Raw genomic sequence first — 17,500 nt, 5'->3', positions numbered from 1 at the left:
GAGAGAAAGAGAGAGAACGTCGCTCTATCGCGTTTAGTCGCCGTTGCCTTACTCCCTCCCCTCTTATTCCCGTAGCAATCACCTCCTTCACCTCCGCTTCCTCCTCCACCTTCTCTTCCTCCTCCTTCTCCTCCTCCTACAACACCATCCACCATCGTAGTCGTTATCCTTTCTTACCTTCGACGCAACTCGTTGTCCCTCACCCTCCTCCTCCTCCTCCTCTTTCTCGTTTTCGTCGTCGTCGTCGTCGTCGTCGTCGTCGTCGTCGTCGTTGTTGTTGTTGTCGTCGTCGTCGTCGTCGTCGTCGTCGTTGGGCCACCTTCATTCACTGCGATTGACTCCGCACGACTTCAACCGCGTTTTTTCTCTCCTTCTCTCTCTCTCTCTCTCTCTTTCTCTCTCTCTCTCTTTTTTTCTTTTTCTCCTTAAATTAGCACGATCCGGTCCTCACGACGATGAGGAGCAACGGCGATATGATTTATCCTTCGTCCTCGTTCCCATCCCCGACACACCCCCACCCCTCCTCAACCGATCGAGGAAATAATACAGACATGTCACGCCGGTGGGTTAATCGACTTTTGGAATCTATATCAAACTGTACCAACAGACAGACAAACAGACAGACGTAACCCAGCCCTCGATGTCTCCTCGATGTATCCTTCCTCGTCCTCGAACGTCGTCCTTGTCGTCGTCGTCGTCCTTGTCGTCGATGTCGTCGTCGTCGTCGTCGTCGTCGTGGTCGTCGTCGTCGTCGTCGTCGTCGCCGTCGTCGTCGTCGTCGTCGTCGTCGTCGTCGCGACGGCGGCCGAGGAGACGATCGAACGACGGTAGCGGCGTCGGCGGTGGGCTAAAGGGCGCTCGCGCGCGCGCACACCGACCCTCGTTTTTCCTCCTACTATATACCTATCCCCCACCGAACACCCCTCCCCCTTCTCTTCAATAGCCCCCCCACCCGATCAACCACCCCACCCCACCCCACCCCCGCGTCGGCACACAGAGAGATCTACGTAGCAACGCGGAGAGTAGACGGGAAAGAGTGTAGCCTCGGTAAATACTATGCGTTGACTATGTCCCGCTCGGTGCTAAGTCTCTCTCTCTCTCTCTCTCTCTCTCTCTCTCTCTCTCTCTCTCTCTCTCTCTGTCTGTTTGTCCGTCTGTCTTGTCTTTATTTTTTCTCTCTCTCTTTTTTTCTATTTTTCTTTCTGTCTCTCTCTCTCTCTCTCTCTCTCTCTCTCTTTCTGTTTCTTTTCTCCTATCTTTCTCTTCTCTGAGTACCGCTCGATGTGCACCGTAAAGAGAGCGAGTGCCGATACGCGATATCGCGAAGCGAATCGAGAAAGTTACTCGTTACCGAGAGAGAGCGAGCGAGATCGCGCTGCGGTGGCGCCGAGCAACGGCGATACTAGCCGAGCCGCTTTTCGATACCGTCGCGATTAGAACGACGCTGTACGGAAGCGAGGAGAAAACGCGGTCGACTCGCGTATCGACCCCGCCTAAACCCCGCCTCGCTACGCCGAACTCGCACGAGCGCCGACGAGCGTCGACGAGCGTCGCCGACGAGCGCTCGGCGTCGCTCTCTCACTCTCTCTCTCTCTCTCTCTCTCTTTCTCGCTCTCCCATACACTCTCTCTTTCTCTCTCTCTTCTTTTTGTTATCTATCTCTCTCTTTCTCTCTCTCTCTCTCTCTCACTCACTCTCAAGTTCCCCCTCGCGCGACGCCTTCCTCCTCTTCGACCGATAACGACGCCACCGTCGTTGCCACCGATTTACTACGTGGGCGCGGTTCCTTCTTTCTTTCTACCCTCTCTCTCTCTCTCTTTCTCTCTCTCTCTCTCTTTCTCTCTCTCTCTTTTTAACTTGTTCTTTTTTCTCCGCGATCGATCTGATCGTACGAATCCAATCGAACCATTTTGAACGATTTCATTTCTAGAATCTTATAATTACTCATAACCTATCATTCGTCGCTTTATTACGGATACCGAAGCTATGGAAGCGATACGCTTCGCGAAGCAACTCGCTCGCAATAGCTTAAAAGAAATTCTTTTAGCGTACGACGTTGACTCTCCTGCCTACTTAACCCTATTTACCACTGTTTAAGAGGTAGAAACTACGTTGACGCTAATTAACGCTAATGATCGCTAAATCGATCGAGTTTCTTAACCGTTACCTCCATGATCGTTTCGCTCGGGCTTCTGCGCTCGAACCTTTCGATGATGACCATCAATACGCTTGCGCCAAAACTCACGTTGCGCGGCGCCCTATCCTATCGGATTTCAAAAACGTTTACGGCCGATAACGATGTGCTGTTTATATAATGTTTTTCGCAAATTTTTGATCGTAAGAACACGCGCGATCCTTTATATATATATATATACATATATACATATATTGATATAGATATTGTTCGCGCTTGATAAAAACGTATATGCGTATGCGAAAAATACAATGGATCGACAATTTAAACGTCATCGAAATTGGAAGCACTTTTTAAAGGTATGTGGGTCGCGTTAGCTTAGTTAGGTCTACGAACACAAGCAAGCCAAGCATTGTCTTTCTTAGTCTCTAGGTTGAAAACTTTCTTTGTGGTCGCGCTCGTAAACTTATATACGTTGTACGATTCTTGCGAAGATACGAATACGCAACGTTTCTAAATTCGCTTTTGCTTTCATGCGAATACTTATTTATTTATCTACTTACTTACATACTTATCTAAATATCTTTTGGTATTTTTTTAATTTTTACAACGAATAAATCTCAAGATGATTTTATTGGACGATAGAAATGTCGTAAGTGTCGTCCTCGTTGAATCAATAGATTCAATGTAACGTGTTAATTATCGATAATTCGACATCTATGTATGTACCTATTTAACATGGATTCTGATCTTTGAAAATCAACGTTTTATTGCGATTTCTTAAATCGCGACAATGTAAATTTTGTACGAATCTAACAATGAAATCGCATCGCTATTTGTTTTCTTTGGACACGTTATTATCTATCTAGATATTAGATTTCTATAACGTTCAAAAGTCGATTTTTAAAAGATAAATTATGGTTTAATGTTAAAGCGCTTACTCATTGCCGATCTGTCCGTTCTGAAGATCTTAAATTGAATTCTATCGGGTAACATAAAATTATATGATAACGATGTTACCGCGATAACTCATTTTCAAAACATCTGTCAATTCTTGTTAGAAAATCTACAGTGCTAAACACTTACATAGTTATTATGGCTTTCTATGTTTCTCCCTATGTACCCTCTCTTGCATAGAATAGAACGGTTCCGATTATTAAATTCCACGCATAACCATCCCCACGAGAATTCGTAACGGTACGAACTTATTATCCTTCTAATACTCTTCGTCGGACGCCATTGGAAACCTAAATTCAGTTCAAATGTCACATTTGTAAAGGTACAGACAAGATTACCTCTTATTCTTCTTAAACGTCATATCATCCTAATCACGATGATAAAAGGACGTATACGATTGTTTCATCGAGTTAATATTACAATCCATTTGAATAAATATTTAACATGGCAACAACGTGAAAAGAGAGATTGGAATTGGAGCGACATCGCCATATTTGGTATAGAGCTTAGGTGTTTTGTATAAATAGTAATTACTTTTTAATCGGTTATATATCAGAATTTACGCATTTGGATAAAGCGTTTATAATTAGTAATCGAGAAATCTCCATGGAATATAAATATCATGAGTACGGGTTTCGAAGAATCGTGAGGGACAACGAATGGATGATACGGTTCTCGTCGAACGAGCTAGCATGGTACATCCGTATTTATGTATGTATGTATATATGTAAGAGCGTATCCGCTCGCGCTCATGCTCGCGCAAATCCGTGTGTATATGTGTGTGTGTGTGTGTGTATGCGTAAGAGTATAGAAACGATGATGTGAGCGGGGCGGATTGGGGGCCGTAGAAGGGAGAGGCAGTAAAGGAAGAACGAACCGATCGATCGGCGACGACGCGATAGAATAGTTCGCTACGAGCAGGAAAGGGACGGCCGTGGAACGAGGTAATCCGTTTAGGTATCTTTATAACCGGGCATTCACGACACCACACGTTCGATCGTTGTTTTCAAATGGGGGTGGGGGCGTGTCGCTTATGGGCGTAGCCGAAAACCGGCAAAATGGCGGTAAGCCCCGTCCACTTGACACGCCCATCGTGTAAAGCGCAATTGCGGCTCCGCCGCCAGGCTACGCGCGCATCAGCCGCGCTTGCCTTTCTTCGCCGCCTCCCTGTGTTGTCTTACGTTCGGTGACCTCGAATCTCTCTTATGACTGATTGACATCAGATCCTATAATACGTACTATCCTATCGTAATAATCGGACGCAATTAAGTTTTTTTCTTTTTTTTTTTGGAAATTCTTTCTACGAAACATAAACGAAACGTAACTATTTACGTACTGTACTGTACTGTACTGTACTGTACTGTACTGTGCTTACATTATTATTAAGAGAAAACAGAAATCCGTTGTTTTATAGGTTATGCGAAAGATCAAACGTATGTAAATATGTATACATGTATGTACGTATATATTGGAACGACATATCGGGATTATATGATATTGATTATTTTTAAGAATTTCTTCTCTCTTATGTAATTTCTTTTAAAGATTTACTTACTCACGAATATATATATATATATATATATATATATATATATATATATATATATATATATATATATATATATATAATTATCAGGTGCACACATTGCGCGTTAGTTATTTTATGATTAAAAGGAAATACTACGGAATATTAGAATATATCGAGAAAATGGCGTCTTCATTCTTATCGAAGGTTTTAGTCATTCGTTCACATTCGAAGATAATGTTTATAGTTTTACACATAAAAAGTTATTCCATAATCTTATTCGCGTTGGTATGAAATAGTAAATAACGTTTATAGAGTTTCGTTATTCCGTTGATAGACATACGCAAGATTAGCACAACAGATCGGTGACTAAGATTAATGTTCTTTTTGTTGTTCTTTTTTTTTATGTGAGAATTATTGGTACTTGCGTTTTGTTATTATATTTAAATAATGCAACAGTTTATGTATATATACAGATATAAAGAAACTAAAGATAAAAATGTACAATAATGTACATCTATGTACATGGTTATGTAACTTGGTTATTTATATATAAATATCATACACATACACACACACAGATATATATATATATATATATATATATATTTAAATAAACAAATGTTAAAACATCTATAAGTTATTCTAAATGTTAAATGTACAAACGTGCACAAAAATTAATCTAAATGTACGGTCAGATAAATAAGTACACGTGTTGACCAAATGGCAAATGCATGGTCTTTGCAATAGTCGAGAAATCCTTAGACTGACTGAGTCATTAGAAAGGTCTTAGAAAAAATAAGAGTCGTTGAAGAAAAATAATGACATATATATATATACATACATACATCTTGAAAACATTTTTTGCATATCAATCTACAAATTATATCCCTTTCGATTTATATACTACGTATTTAAACGTTCGACAATAATTCATTGATTCTACTTACGTGATATCCTAATACTTCGCGTGAGATCTTCGATAATTACATGTAGTTTCTTCTAACAAAGAACATTTCAGAACTTAAAACGTTTCTTTACTCGATTAGAATTAAAGAATACATGATAATGATTACGCATTTTATTACTCGATCGATGTTAACCGATTTTCTTACAGACATTTTCACGGTTCTAATGATTCGTTCGTAATGATAATGCTAAATCATTGAGTATCGTCATTGAAATTAATTAATGTTATCGTGAGATTGTTAAAAACATTCTCAGATAAATACTATGTAAACGATTAATGGAAATAATCTGTATTTTAAGCCGAGTCAGGCTAAGTGGACCGCCATGTTGTTCTCATTGCCGAGAGTTCTCGAGAATAGCCGAAGTTGGTCGATTACGTCGACGCCTACGAATACAATATGGGGTCTTTTGCGATATGTTAGACGGACGTGCGTACACATACGTAAAGTACGTTCACGTATACAAGCATACATAGATCCTTATATATATACACACATGTACACGCGTACACGTACGTACGTACGTATATATGTGTGTGTGTATATATGTATTTCAAAGTAAACAAAGATAGATGATACGGAAAAATATTATAGCCGTATGTATTTGTTCTCATCTATATACATATACACACATACACACATACACACACACATGCAGGAAATATATGTATGCAGTTACTCACGTGTAGGTAAAAAAAATCGTCTCAAAGAATTCAAGATAGTCACGATTGTCCAGATTACTTGCAAAAACAATTTTATTGACTGTAACGATAATGATAAAGTATTTATATATCTAGAAACGATGACACATATCGTGGATTAAATATTTTATTTGAAATGCAATTGAACGTGTACGATATTTATTTTACTTATACTTCAATACGCAATCCTTTAGACCAGTATCCAATCGATCGAAACAAATTCGTGAACGAGTTATAATATTTATATGAAATATATTTAGCTGTTGATGGCATCGTAATATTTTATGAGACAGTAAATCTTTTTAAGAACTTTCTTAGTAGATACTTTTAGATACTTTTTTAGTTTATTTAACTATTGACAAACATTGACAAGGTTATAACGAAGTTTAAATGTATACTTCGTAAATGTTAAATTATTTATCTATTCGTATTTTTGATGAAAAAAATATTGTGTATATATTTATGTGCGAAACACACACATACACAGAGAAAGAGAGAGAGAGAGAGAGAGAGAGAGAAAGAGAGTGAGAGAGAGAGAGAGAGAGAGAGAGAGAGAGAGAGAGAATGAAAGAGAGAGAAAGAGAGAGGTAGAGATAGAGATAGAGAGACAGATCAAAAGATCAAATATATTTTATATTATATATTAATGAATATGAGAATTTTAACTAAGATTTATAAGATGGAGTAAACATAACATTGATATATATATATATATATTTTTTTTCTCAAAGATTTATTGAAAATAAATAAATTTCTTATTCGACATATTTATATATTTAAGTACGAGTTAATCTTAAAAAGATAAGTAGAATATTTGGTAATAAAAAAAAGAAAAAAAAATAACAATTTTATTTCATTTAATATTCTCATATTTTACAAGTTATTAATATATCTAATTAAATTAAATTAATTACAAGGGATAATTTAATAATACATCCTGTCGGGCCAGTTCCAACAACATAGGATCGTCAAAGAATTTATTGATTGAGACATCCTCGGATAGTCCTTTACGTCTACGCGTTTTCAACATAAATTCTCTGGCTAAATGCGTCGCCGGTTGTGGTTCCAATGGTCTAATGGTAATGGTTTTGTCAAGTGGATCACCAGGTACGATTTGCCAGTGATGAAAGACCGACAAACAAAATGCTTGACCTTGCGTATGCGTTCGTAGATCAGTTTCGAAACCGAAACTATCGATGGCCGGTATAAAAGCTTTGATAGTATATAATGGACTTCCTGGAACAGGTGCATCCTGAGTGACATGACCACGACGTTTAGCTAAAACGGTATAAACAGCTGACACGCAATCAGCCGGTGCTTGAACTTCAACGAAGAAATATGGCTCCATTAATCTCGGGGTAGCCATTAAAAAGGCCGAATAAGCGACTCTCCTTGCGGTAGGAATAATTTGACCACCTGAATATAAAGATTAAAAAGAAGCAAATAAAAAAAAATAAAAAAAAAAGATATATCAATCTTAACAATTATCGTTAATTATTAAGATACGTACCACCTCTATGTAATGGTTCTTGGGCTATTACAGCATCGAGTATTTTGAATTTAACATTTCGAATGGGTTCTTCGCAAAGTGGCCCTTCACGCGTACCCCATTGAAACCCTTGAATAATGGCGTCACGAGCACTGCTCAACAATGTTTTATCGACTTCGGACGGTAGAGTATCGTCCACCAAAATATTAGGACCCGTTGTGTCTGGTCCAAAGGCCCATATACTTCGTGCGGCCAATAAGTCCCAGTCGTATTTAGTTTGGAAAAATTCACCTAATTTTTTTCTAACGTAAAAAATAAAAACGACAAATATTCATAGGATAGTGTTCTCAATCGACTATATCAAATCTATTATAAATACGACTTACTTGTTCCATGTGATTTTTACATGTTCAGCTTCAATATCTTCCGCAAGACCACGTTCAAGCGGTTCTGCAATCATCGTCAGTTTATTTCTTTTATTCGGTGTTTCGGCGAAACATTTGAGAGAACTGGTTTCTACTACTGTTTCAGCGAAAGCAACCACAGGATCTGCGACCTTGATATCTATCTCAGAATACATACGACGTAGATCGTGCATTGCACAATCCAGATATAATTCGCCAGTACCCAATACAACATGCTCTCCGCTTTCCTCTACTCGCGTACCCAATAACGGATAACTTTTATTAACTTTTCTCAAACCGTCTAACATCTTAGGTAATTCCGACGGATTGACCGGTTCAACGGCAATTTTAATAACACTTTGCGTATTAAATTTTAACGGACGGAAGATGTGTAAATCGTCCGTATTATTAAGATCGGTAATTGTACTGGTTTTTACAATTGGCCTGTCAATTCCTTCAATAAGTACCCAATTGCCTGCTGGTACACGACTCAATTCAATCGAATAACGTGCTTCGCTTATCCATAATCGACCAACTGTAAGCACACGCGAATCTTCTTCGTCCGTTCGCGAATATGCTTCACCTAAGACACGTACACGTTGTCCTGCTTCAAGTGTTCCCGACATTACCCTTCCCAAAACGACGAACAACGTGCAATCCTCGGTTGGATACATTTTTGTACTATGAATCATTAATCTTCCCTAAAAATGAAAAATATTAATCAATAATAAAAGATATAATAAATATGTTCGTAGATTTTTATTAGATAAAAATAATTACCTCAGGATCACAATTGACCATATCTTGTGCAAGAGGAGAATCTATAGGACCAGTATATACGTGTTGAACTTTTATAGGTGCGTGTGCCTGCGGACTAGGAACATGCATAACACACATATCGACTAGACCACACATATCTCCTAAGAAACGTGTACAAACCAAACGCAATAATGGTCTAATATTCATTTTCATTTCTTCCGACGTCAATCTAATTCCTAGTTCGCTTAAAACTACAATCGAATCAATATTTAATCAATAAAATTGTACGTAGTAATACTTTACTTGTACTTGTCCATAGAGAAATATACTAACCGTCTGGCAAAGTTGTATCTACATCTCCAACAACTTGTGCAAATATTTTGTAAAGAGGTTCCAATATGAATTCTATAAAACTACGTTGTGCCGTATTGTGCGGCGGTTTTTTCGTAAACTTTCGCGTTTTCGAATTGAAATATATATCACCCCATAATCTCTTTGAAAATTCATTAGTATTAAGAGTTGGATAACTCTTTGCATATAACGCGGCAAAAGATTTAAGAGTAAAACAGACATTATATTCGGAACTGGCGAAACAGACATTTCCAATTGCTGGTGAAACAAAGGCCGGATTTTCTGAATCCGAATATAATGCTATTAAACCATTAATCTCTTCAATGATATGTCGTAATTTATAATACGCATCCAAAGGTGGTAACTTCAATTCCAAAACAAGACGATCTATTTTATTAATGCATACTGTTAATGCTAACTTTTCTTGAAGTGCATGTTTTAATAGACGTTCCGTATTTAACATTACACCCTCTGCCGCATCCACGATAAGTATTGCGCCATCTGACAAACGAATAGCGGCTGTTGCTTCGTCCGAAAAATTCACGTGACCCGGAGTATCAAATATATTTAACAAATATGACTTTGATTTTACATCTTGTAACAGTAAAGTTACAGGTGTCGCTTTTGTGGATACTCCACGTTGTTGCTCCGTGAACAAAGTATCCGTATACCTGGATTAATAGAATTTTAATAAAAAATTACAAATAATTATTCTCTTATATATGTTACATTACCTCAGAGCTTTTTCATCGGTTACACTGTGTATATAAGGATGCGTTTGTCGTATTAGACAATCCACCAAAGTAGTCTTTCCATGATGTAAATGTCCAAGTAACACAACGTTCCTAATTAAATGAGGTGCATCCATCATGTCGGCTAAAAATTCAATGCTATAAGTTGTCTCTGGAAGTTGTTGTTGTTTTATTTGAAATTTAGGTTTCCTAGTAGGTTCTATTAAGGGCTTGTCCAATGGTTGCGCATCCTCTTCTTGTACAAGAGTTTCGACCTATTAAATAAAAAGCCATATAGAAAACTATAATGTTTCTAATTTATTATATTTAAAATTAATATTATAATTACCTCAGGACCGTAAACTTCTAGCGCACTAGGATAATATCTTTTGTCTTCGTGTAAAACAACTGCTGTGGATGAACCTTGCTCCGTATTATCTCTAGATTCATCTTTATCATCCTCCATCTCCTCGTCAGAACGTTCTCTATCTTCTGCGTCATCTCCAACATTTCCATATTCTGCTTCATCTTCACTTTCGGATGCTAAGTCTGGCCCGATATAATTTCCAAATTCATCATAAAGATCAGCATCCATGATAATATCTTATTTGCATAAAGTAATATCACCTCTCAAAACTATCGTAACTAAAACGAAAATAGGATAATATTATAATTTCGTTGAAAAAAATTTCTAAAACGTTCTCGAGTGTTTATATTAATACAACTTTGAAGGTTAGGTTTTTCGTTACTAATTTCTGTTATTCTTTGATAACATAAAATTATGAAATATGTAAATTTGTCATTTACAATAGAATTATGTATATCAATATTTTACATTTAATTCTTCATATTTCTTTAAAAAGACGAAACGTGTGAAATATACAAATACACTGAAAGATGCCGCAACGTTTAACGTAACCTCTCAATATTAAAAGAAAGACGCTACAATGTTACCAATCATTGAAAAAAACCGCAAGAATTTAATGAAAAATAAATTTCGTGATAGTAAATTTAATATTTACGATTGGTTCTTAAGTTCGAAATAATAAGGAATTTGTTTTTATATTTTAAGAATAAACAAAGTTTTCTTTGCGAATTTAATTTATTATAAAAAAAAAAGTAAGGTTATGTTTTAAATTTCGACGATGAATAATACTGATTGGTTGAAAAATTGAAAGAATTATGGATCAGAAATAGATGTTAAGTACAAAAGAAAGTATCAGTGAAACTACAGCTAATTGATAAGCTCGATTTAACATATTTTGCGTTACATAGTTTGCTCCCTCTCTCTCTCTCTTTCTAAACGTGAAATCTTATAAATTAATACTTTCGATAATTTTATAATTATTTAAAAAATCCTTAATGTACATGGAATACAATAAATGAATATTTAAACAATAGTACATTCGTTTAAATATTACAAAGATCGTAACGTTCGAGAAACTTATAATTATCTTAATTTCAAATTTCAACCTATTTTTCATCTAAAAATTTTTATCTCAGGGTAATTGGCCTTGTACAATGTTTAGTATTCTTTATGTATTTGTCGTGAAACAATTGCATATCGATATCGTATTTAGCACGGATTACTGCAAGGTGATCACTATTATTAAAAAGAAAAAAAAAAAAAAAATAAACATATGAGAGATAGAAATGTGTAAATTTATAGCCTACCAACATTATTTACTTTAACCTATACGAAACCGATTGTTATTACGTGTGAGAAAACAAGTTTATACATTGATACGATAAATGCATGATGGGAACAACATACCTTGTTTGCATTTGTAGTTCATATTTTGTCCACAGTAGTCGCTGAAGTCACACGTGCTTCGTACGAAAGGTTATGAACATAAATACATTTGATTATTGTTCAACGTTGGTACAACTGAATTTAGTTCTTAATCGGTGATCACTGATAAACTGTTTTGTTAAATGCAGTTGGTACGGTTGATTCTATATGGTTTGTAAAAAAAATAGAAATTAACTTTTTTAACCTTTTATAACATTATTTATCTCTTCCTGTGTGTTAATGAACGTAGTTAAGTAGACGATTATTTCATTGGTGAAAAAAAATATAATTACTATCGTAAACAGTTACAAGTGTTAACATTTAGATTATAAGAATAATAATATTCTATTGGAAATATTGATATTGTTTTTTTCTTTTTTTTTTTAAAGTAGATATATCTATTGAAATAGATATACTCTATATATATATCTTTTCTTCTTTTCGTTTCTGTTTTCTTTTTTTTTTTTTTTTTTTTTTTTTTTTTTTTTAAATACCTATAAATATACGTTCCATAGACGCGCTCATGTACGCGAACGTATACGCATATATTAGTGTACGCATTGTGTATACGCATATATATTTCGAACGATTGCGCACAGTACAAAATATCTGACTGACAGCTGGCAGCACGACACGCAGGAGTGGCAGATCATGTAACGTGAGTAGGATTTTCGATTAAATATATTAAACATTAATGTCAATGATACAAAACGTATAATATTTTCTTGTGAGAAATGTGTACGACGTTTTTTTTTTTTTTTTTTAATTATTATTAAAATTGTTATTGCCTGATCGATTTTTTTTTATTTTTTTTTTTTTTTTATTTTTTATTATTATTATCATTCTCCAACGAAGGTGTTGAGAAAATGGTTTATCTCTTGTATAAACAAAAATTTGTCATTTAAAAATGATTTACTTACAACTATCGTGTTTATTTGCAATTGTTAAAGAGTCTTGTCAATTCGTTGGAAATTATTTCTCTTTATTTTCCTTCTTTTTCTTTTTTTCCAGGAATTCTAATTGGAAAAGATAATATCTGTTGGTTTGAGAGCAAAACCACTGCCAAGATTATATTAGAAGAATTAGCAGGATAGGCAGACGCAGGCAGAATAGCGGGGGTGGGGGTGGGAGATTCAGAGGCGGTATGACACGACCTCCTAACAATGACAACCTTATGACCTTTAAATTGGTCGTGGTTGGCGATGGAGGAGTTGGAAAAAGTGCATTAACCATACAGTTCTTTCAAAAATTATTTGTCACCGATTATGATCCTACCATCGAGGATAGCTATATCCAACACACGGAAGTAGATAAACAATGGTGTATTCTAGATGGTAAGTCAATATTTTTATATATATCATTAATATATTTTGATCTAATCGAATATATATATATATGCTTAATATATAAGCTATATTTATATTTTATGATTTACTATAATGCTTCTAAAATAAGATACACTGGTTTTTTTTTTGTATTCGTTAAACTGTAATAAATACAATGCTTATTTAAATATTGTTATAAAATTAAGAGCAAAGTAGAATCAAATTGATATAATATAATCGCTATAATAACATAATGGTAAAAATTCTTTTCTTTCATTATAATTAGAAAAAATATATTCTATAATATTTTATTATTGTTATATGTAGAGTATAAAGGGTGGTAAAAGTTGATATGTAAAAGAAAAATATGTATTTTGATTGTATCCGCTAGTGCTAGATACAGCTGGCCAAGAAGAATTTAGTGCCATGCGTGAACAATACATGAGGAAGGGTGATGGATTTTTATTGGTATATTCTGTGACAGACAAACAGTCTTATGAAAATATTATCAACTTCCATACTCAAATTCTTAGAGTAAAAGACAGAGATGTCTATCCAATGCTTCTTGTTGCCAATAAGGTTGATTTGGTACATTTAAGAAAAGTGACGGAGGAACAGGGACGGGAATTGGCACATCGTCTGGGTATTCCTTATATTGAAACTTCTGCCAAAGATCCACCTCTAAATGTGGATGCTGCGTTTCATGAAGTAGGTATATAATATAATAAGGTATAGAAAATAATAAGACATGTAGTATGTTTTAAATAATGGCTTTTTGCTATAGTACAATTATTTAGTGATGTATATATATATATATATATATGTGTATATATATATATGATATATCGATTTGGTCACAACAAAAGGTTGTGAGATTCTTAATTAATATTAAACATAACAAATGATAAAAATATTATATATACATATATTCCATATTACGATATATATTAATGACTCTTCAGGTTGTACGCATTATTAGAAATCAACCGCCAGCTGAATTGGAAAAAAATCGTCGGAAACGGAGACGTACTGGAAAATGCAATGTTTTATAAAGTCTTCGTAATTTTATTGGGAAAGGAGTAAGGTTTATTATTTACTATTGCACACATTTATTCATACAAAAATGCCACAAAGCTAAAACGAAATTTGAAACCTTTAGTCCTGAAGTATGCATTGGTGCTTATGTTTAACGAGTAGTCCTATATATTTCATTTATTACTAATATACTCGAGTATAATATTAGTAACTCTGTTCTATTATCAATTAATGTTTCTTCAAATTGGTACGCGAAATAAGATTCAGTAACAGATACCACCAACTAAAAAAAAAAAAAAAAAAAAAAAAAAAAAAAAAAAAAAAAAAACAAAGAAAACAAAAAAAAAATATGGCATAGTTGTATTCGTCATATTGTATTTCGCATCAGTTTAGATTAAGCAACCAAAAGTACATTGATAATATTGGCTGTTCATCTTATGTATGATACGAGGAGACTACGTCTTCATTCTTGCATACACATCAATTTTCTACCATCGATAATGTAATATGGAATTGAACGTTTTTTATTGCATAATTATAGGGAAGGTTTTTAACTTCTCCTTGTAAGGTCTTGTCATGAAATGACTATAATGGTTTTATATGTCGACTCAGCTCATTTTTAAAACGGCTGTCGAAAGTTCTAGCTTTAAGCATATTTATTTTATTACAATTATTTATCCCCCTTTTCAATTATGGTTGATCTTCTAACATAAGATACAAAGCTTCCATGAATTTATTATTTTCAAATAATTCGTATTATAAATAAAAAAAAATTTTCTTTTTCTAATATATATATATATTATCAACTACTGTGGCCTTAATGTTTCTACATTCAAATATTTCTCACAGAATTTTATATATGTCTCTGCATATATCCTTTTGCTATTATGTGTATATAATATTCGTACTTGTGTTCATTATAACCAGTGATGTTTCGCTTTAATGTGCTAAATAGATTATGTCTCACTGGAATCAATACAAGCTTATCTATGTTTGATGTTTTATGTTTAAATGTCAAATAACTTACTATAAAATTAATATGTAATAATAATATCTCGTTCATTTGATAGATATAATTAATTATATTATTATTATTTAAAATTAGATTATACAAGAGTATATCATAAAGATTATGTTGGAAGACAACTCATTTTCTTGTTATAAGTATCTGGTATTATGATTTTTCTTTCTTCTTCTTCTTTTTTTTTTTTTTTCATTTTTTTCTTTTTTTTTCTGTTCGTAATTGATTACATCGAAATTTTCATTATCTCTATGCATTGTTTTTCTATACAGATATTCTCTATAAATTCTTTGCTCGTATATTTAACGTTTTAATTTCATTCATTGAAATACGTAGCTCAAATTATCTTTTCATAAAAAATTTTGTAAATATTATCCAAAATATTAATAATAATTTAAAAAAAAAGAAAAAAATAAAAGGAAAATTTTAATTTGTTGGTAACGATTATATTAGGCATTTAATATTGCCTAATGAATAAAAACTATTATTCTGAATCAGGAATAAAACTATATATAAGACAATATTGTCTTTCCTAATAGTTAGTTTGTCTTTTTAATTTATCTTCATATTATCATTTTTTATGTGCATTTCATTCTGTTAACACAGAAAGTCTATTAAAAAAATTTTAACAAACTTAAAATGTTGAAACATATAGGTATTTTTTAATAGTCAAATTTTTTTATTTAAGTATTATAAAAGAATGTTATGTTTTTTTTTATTTTTTGTTTTTTTCTTTATCATCTTTTGATAATGTCTTTTTTTTTTTTTTTTTGAATGAATTCAATGTTTATATTTTAAGTTAATGAAGATCAATATGTCAGTCCTTTTTATATAATAAGAAAATGATGCCATGGCCTACATTAGCATTTAATTGCAATATATATATATATATGTATATGTATATATGTATATGTATATATATATATACATATATATGTAAAATATATATACAAAGAAATACTAAAAGTGCGTATATTTGTAAGTCAAACTTAATGTTAAATGTACTATTCAAAAATCAATGAAAGGATTTTTCTCGAATCTAACGAAGGAGAAATCGAGCAATGTCATTGTGCATTATAAAATTTAGTTTTACACATTAAATAGAATCATAGAAAAATTGATTGGGGTGATGCGTTCGAAAGTGTTATAATATTCTGTTGTGTTTACTTTACCGTCTCTCTTTATCCATTTAATTTTAAATATTTCGATATAATTTATATTTGGATAAATCTGAAAACATTTCAAAAATACATATATGTCATTGCGTATAGCCATTTAAGATAGAATTTCTACAATGAACGAATATTCGGTTATAAGGAAATTTCATTGAACGATTTGACCATAATTTGTCTGTGAAAAAAGTTCAAAACTTTAGCTCAGGCATGGTTATATCTAAAATAAATTAATTTAAAATTTTTTTTTTGCTTTCCTCTTCTTTTTTTTTTTTTGTCGTTATCACAATTGCAATAATATTTTTGAGAGTGCAATTAAGTACAACCGAATATCATGCTTTATCATCGATATATTGTCGTTATATCATTATAAAATACAATATTGAAAGTATTTCTAATAATCACGAAAAAAGGTTTATTCTATGTACGATGTATGAAATCATGTTCTTTTAATTTGTTTATTTGTACGTGATATTAATTGTTGCAAATATTGACTAAATTGAAAGAGCGAGAGAGAGAGAGAGAGAGAGAGAGAGAGAGAGAGAGAGAGAAAGAAAGAATAGAGTAAATGTTTTGGAATGAATTTTTAATTTTTTTTTTTTTGTTTTTTATTTTTTTTTCAATTTGGTAGGTACAACGTTACATGTTAAAAACAAATGTTCTTTATTTATGAACATTTCTCGCTGCTGACAAGGTGACACGAGTGTGTGTATATTAGCGACATGCGTGGGTGCGAATTTGTGTGATTCTCTGAAATTGAATTTATTTGAAAACAAAAAAAGAAAAAATATATATGTACGTATATTTTGTAATCTTTGTTTACCATCGATAACGCGTATGTTATTAATAATATAGGTACGTGGTCGCTATAATATTTTTCACGAAACATTGTTTATATATGTTTATTTACAGCACAAACAAATAATATTTATTTTATGCGTCATTTTAATTTAAAAATATATTGATTTGTTCGTCCGTATTTTATAACTCATACATACACACACGCACGTACGCACACACACACACACACACACACACACACACGCACCCATACATTTATATATTTTTTCTTTTCTTTTTTTTTTTTTTCCTTTTTTTTTTTTTATTCGAGTGGAACTACTTACAATTAGTATAAA

At 33.3% G+C, this 17,500-nt stretch overlaps 3 protein-coding genes across 4 annotated transcripts in view; 1 reads left to right on the top strand and 2 right to left on the bottom strand.

Moving 5' to 3' along the window:
- Positions 1-5,748, bottom strand: part of LOC124956467 (polycomb group protein Psc-like) — a 16,892-nt gene extending 11,144 nt beyond the window's left edge. Inside the window, exon 1 of one of the 2 annotated variants that reach the window (XM_047512306.1) lies at positions 5,567-5,748. The gene's annotated coding sequence lies outside the window, so the exon portion shown is untranslated. Of the gene's footprint in view, positions 1-177; positions 732-5,566 lie in introns of those variants that run through there. The other variant, XM_047512305.1, reaches the window with a different exon arrangement.
- Positions 5,749-7,119: 1,371 nt separating this feature from the next.
- Positions 7,120-10,990, bottom strand: LOC124956444 (116 kDa U5 small nuclear ribonucleoprotein component). Its single transcript, XM_047512254.1, has 8 exons — positions 10,855-10,990; positions 10,369-10,664; positions 10,023-10,294; positions 9,271-9,959; positions 8,959-9,188; positions 8,161-8,879; positions 7,796-8,076; positions 7,120-7,701 (listed from the first exon to the last, which is right to left on the bottom strand). The coding sequence occupies exons 2-8, from the start codon at positions 10,612-10,614 to the stop codon at positions 7,196-7,198; spliced, it is 2,943 nt and encodes a 980-aa protein (XP_047368210.1). The 5' UTR covers positions 10,615-10,664; positions 10,855-10,990; the 3' UTR covers positions 7,120-7,195.
- Positions 10,991-12,286: 1,296 nt separating this feature from the next.
- LOC124956445 (ras-related protein M-Ras-like) overlaps positions 12,287-17,500 on the top strand; it is a 5,328-nt gene continuing 114 nt past the window's right edge. The window contains exons 1-4 of the mRNA XM_047512255.1: positions 12,287-12,469; positions 12,823-13,145; positions 13,528-13,844; positions 14,099-17,500. The exon at positions 14,099-17,500 is cut by the window's right edge and continues 114 nt beyond it. Of these exons, the coding sequence (XP_047368211.1) occupies positions 12,956-13,145; positions 13,528-13,844; positions 14,099-14,188 (597 nt within the window). The 5' untranslated portion in view covers positions 12,287-12,469; positions 12,823-12,955 and the 3' untranslated portion in view covers positions 14,189-17,500. The remainder of the gene's footprint in view (positions 12,470-12,822; positions 13,146-13,527; positions 13,845-14,098) is intronic.

The sequence above is a fragment of the Vespa velutina genome, chromosome 22 (genome assembly GCF_912470025.1).
Source record: "Vespa velutina chromosome 22, iVesVel2.1, whole genome shotgun sequence".
NCBI lineage: Eukaryota > Metazoa > Arthropoda > Insecta > Hymenoptera > Vespidae > Vespa > Vespa velutina.
Note: the sequence above shows the minus strand (reverse complement) of the source record. Positions and strands in the feature narration are given on the sequence as shown.

Excerpts from the sequence above, each read along its gene's own strand:
- LOC124956444 (XM_047512254.1), bottom strand. The coding sequence starts at position 10,614 with ATGGATGCTGATCTTTATGATGAATTTGGAAATTATATCGGGCCAGAC. Across the intron at positions 10,295-10,368 it reads TAGAAGTTTACGGTCCTGAG|GTCGAAACTCTTGTACAAGA; the intron begins GTAATTATAATA and ends TTTATTTAATAG. Across the intron at positions 8,077-8,160 it reads GTAAAAATCACATGGAACAA|AAAAAAATTAGGTGAATTTT; the intron begins GTAAGTCGTATT and ends TTTTTACGTTAG.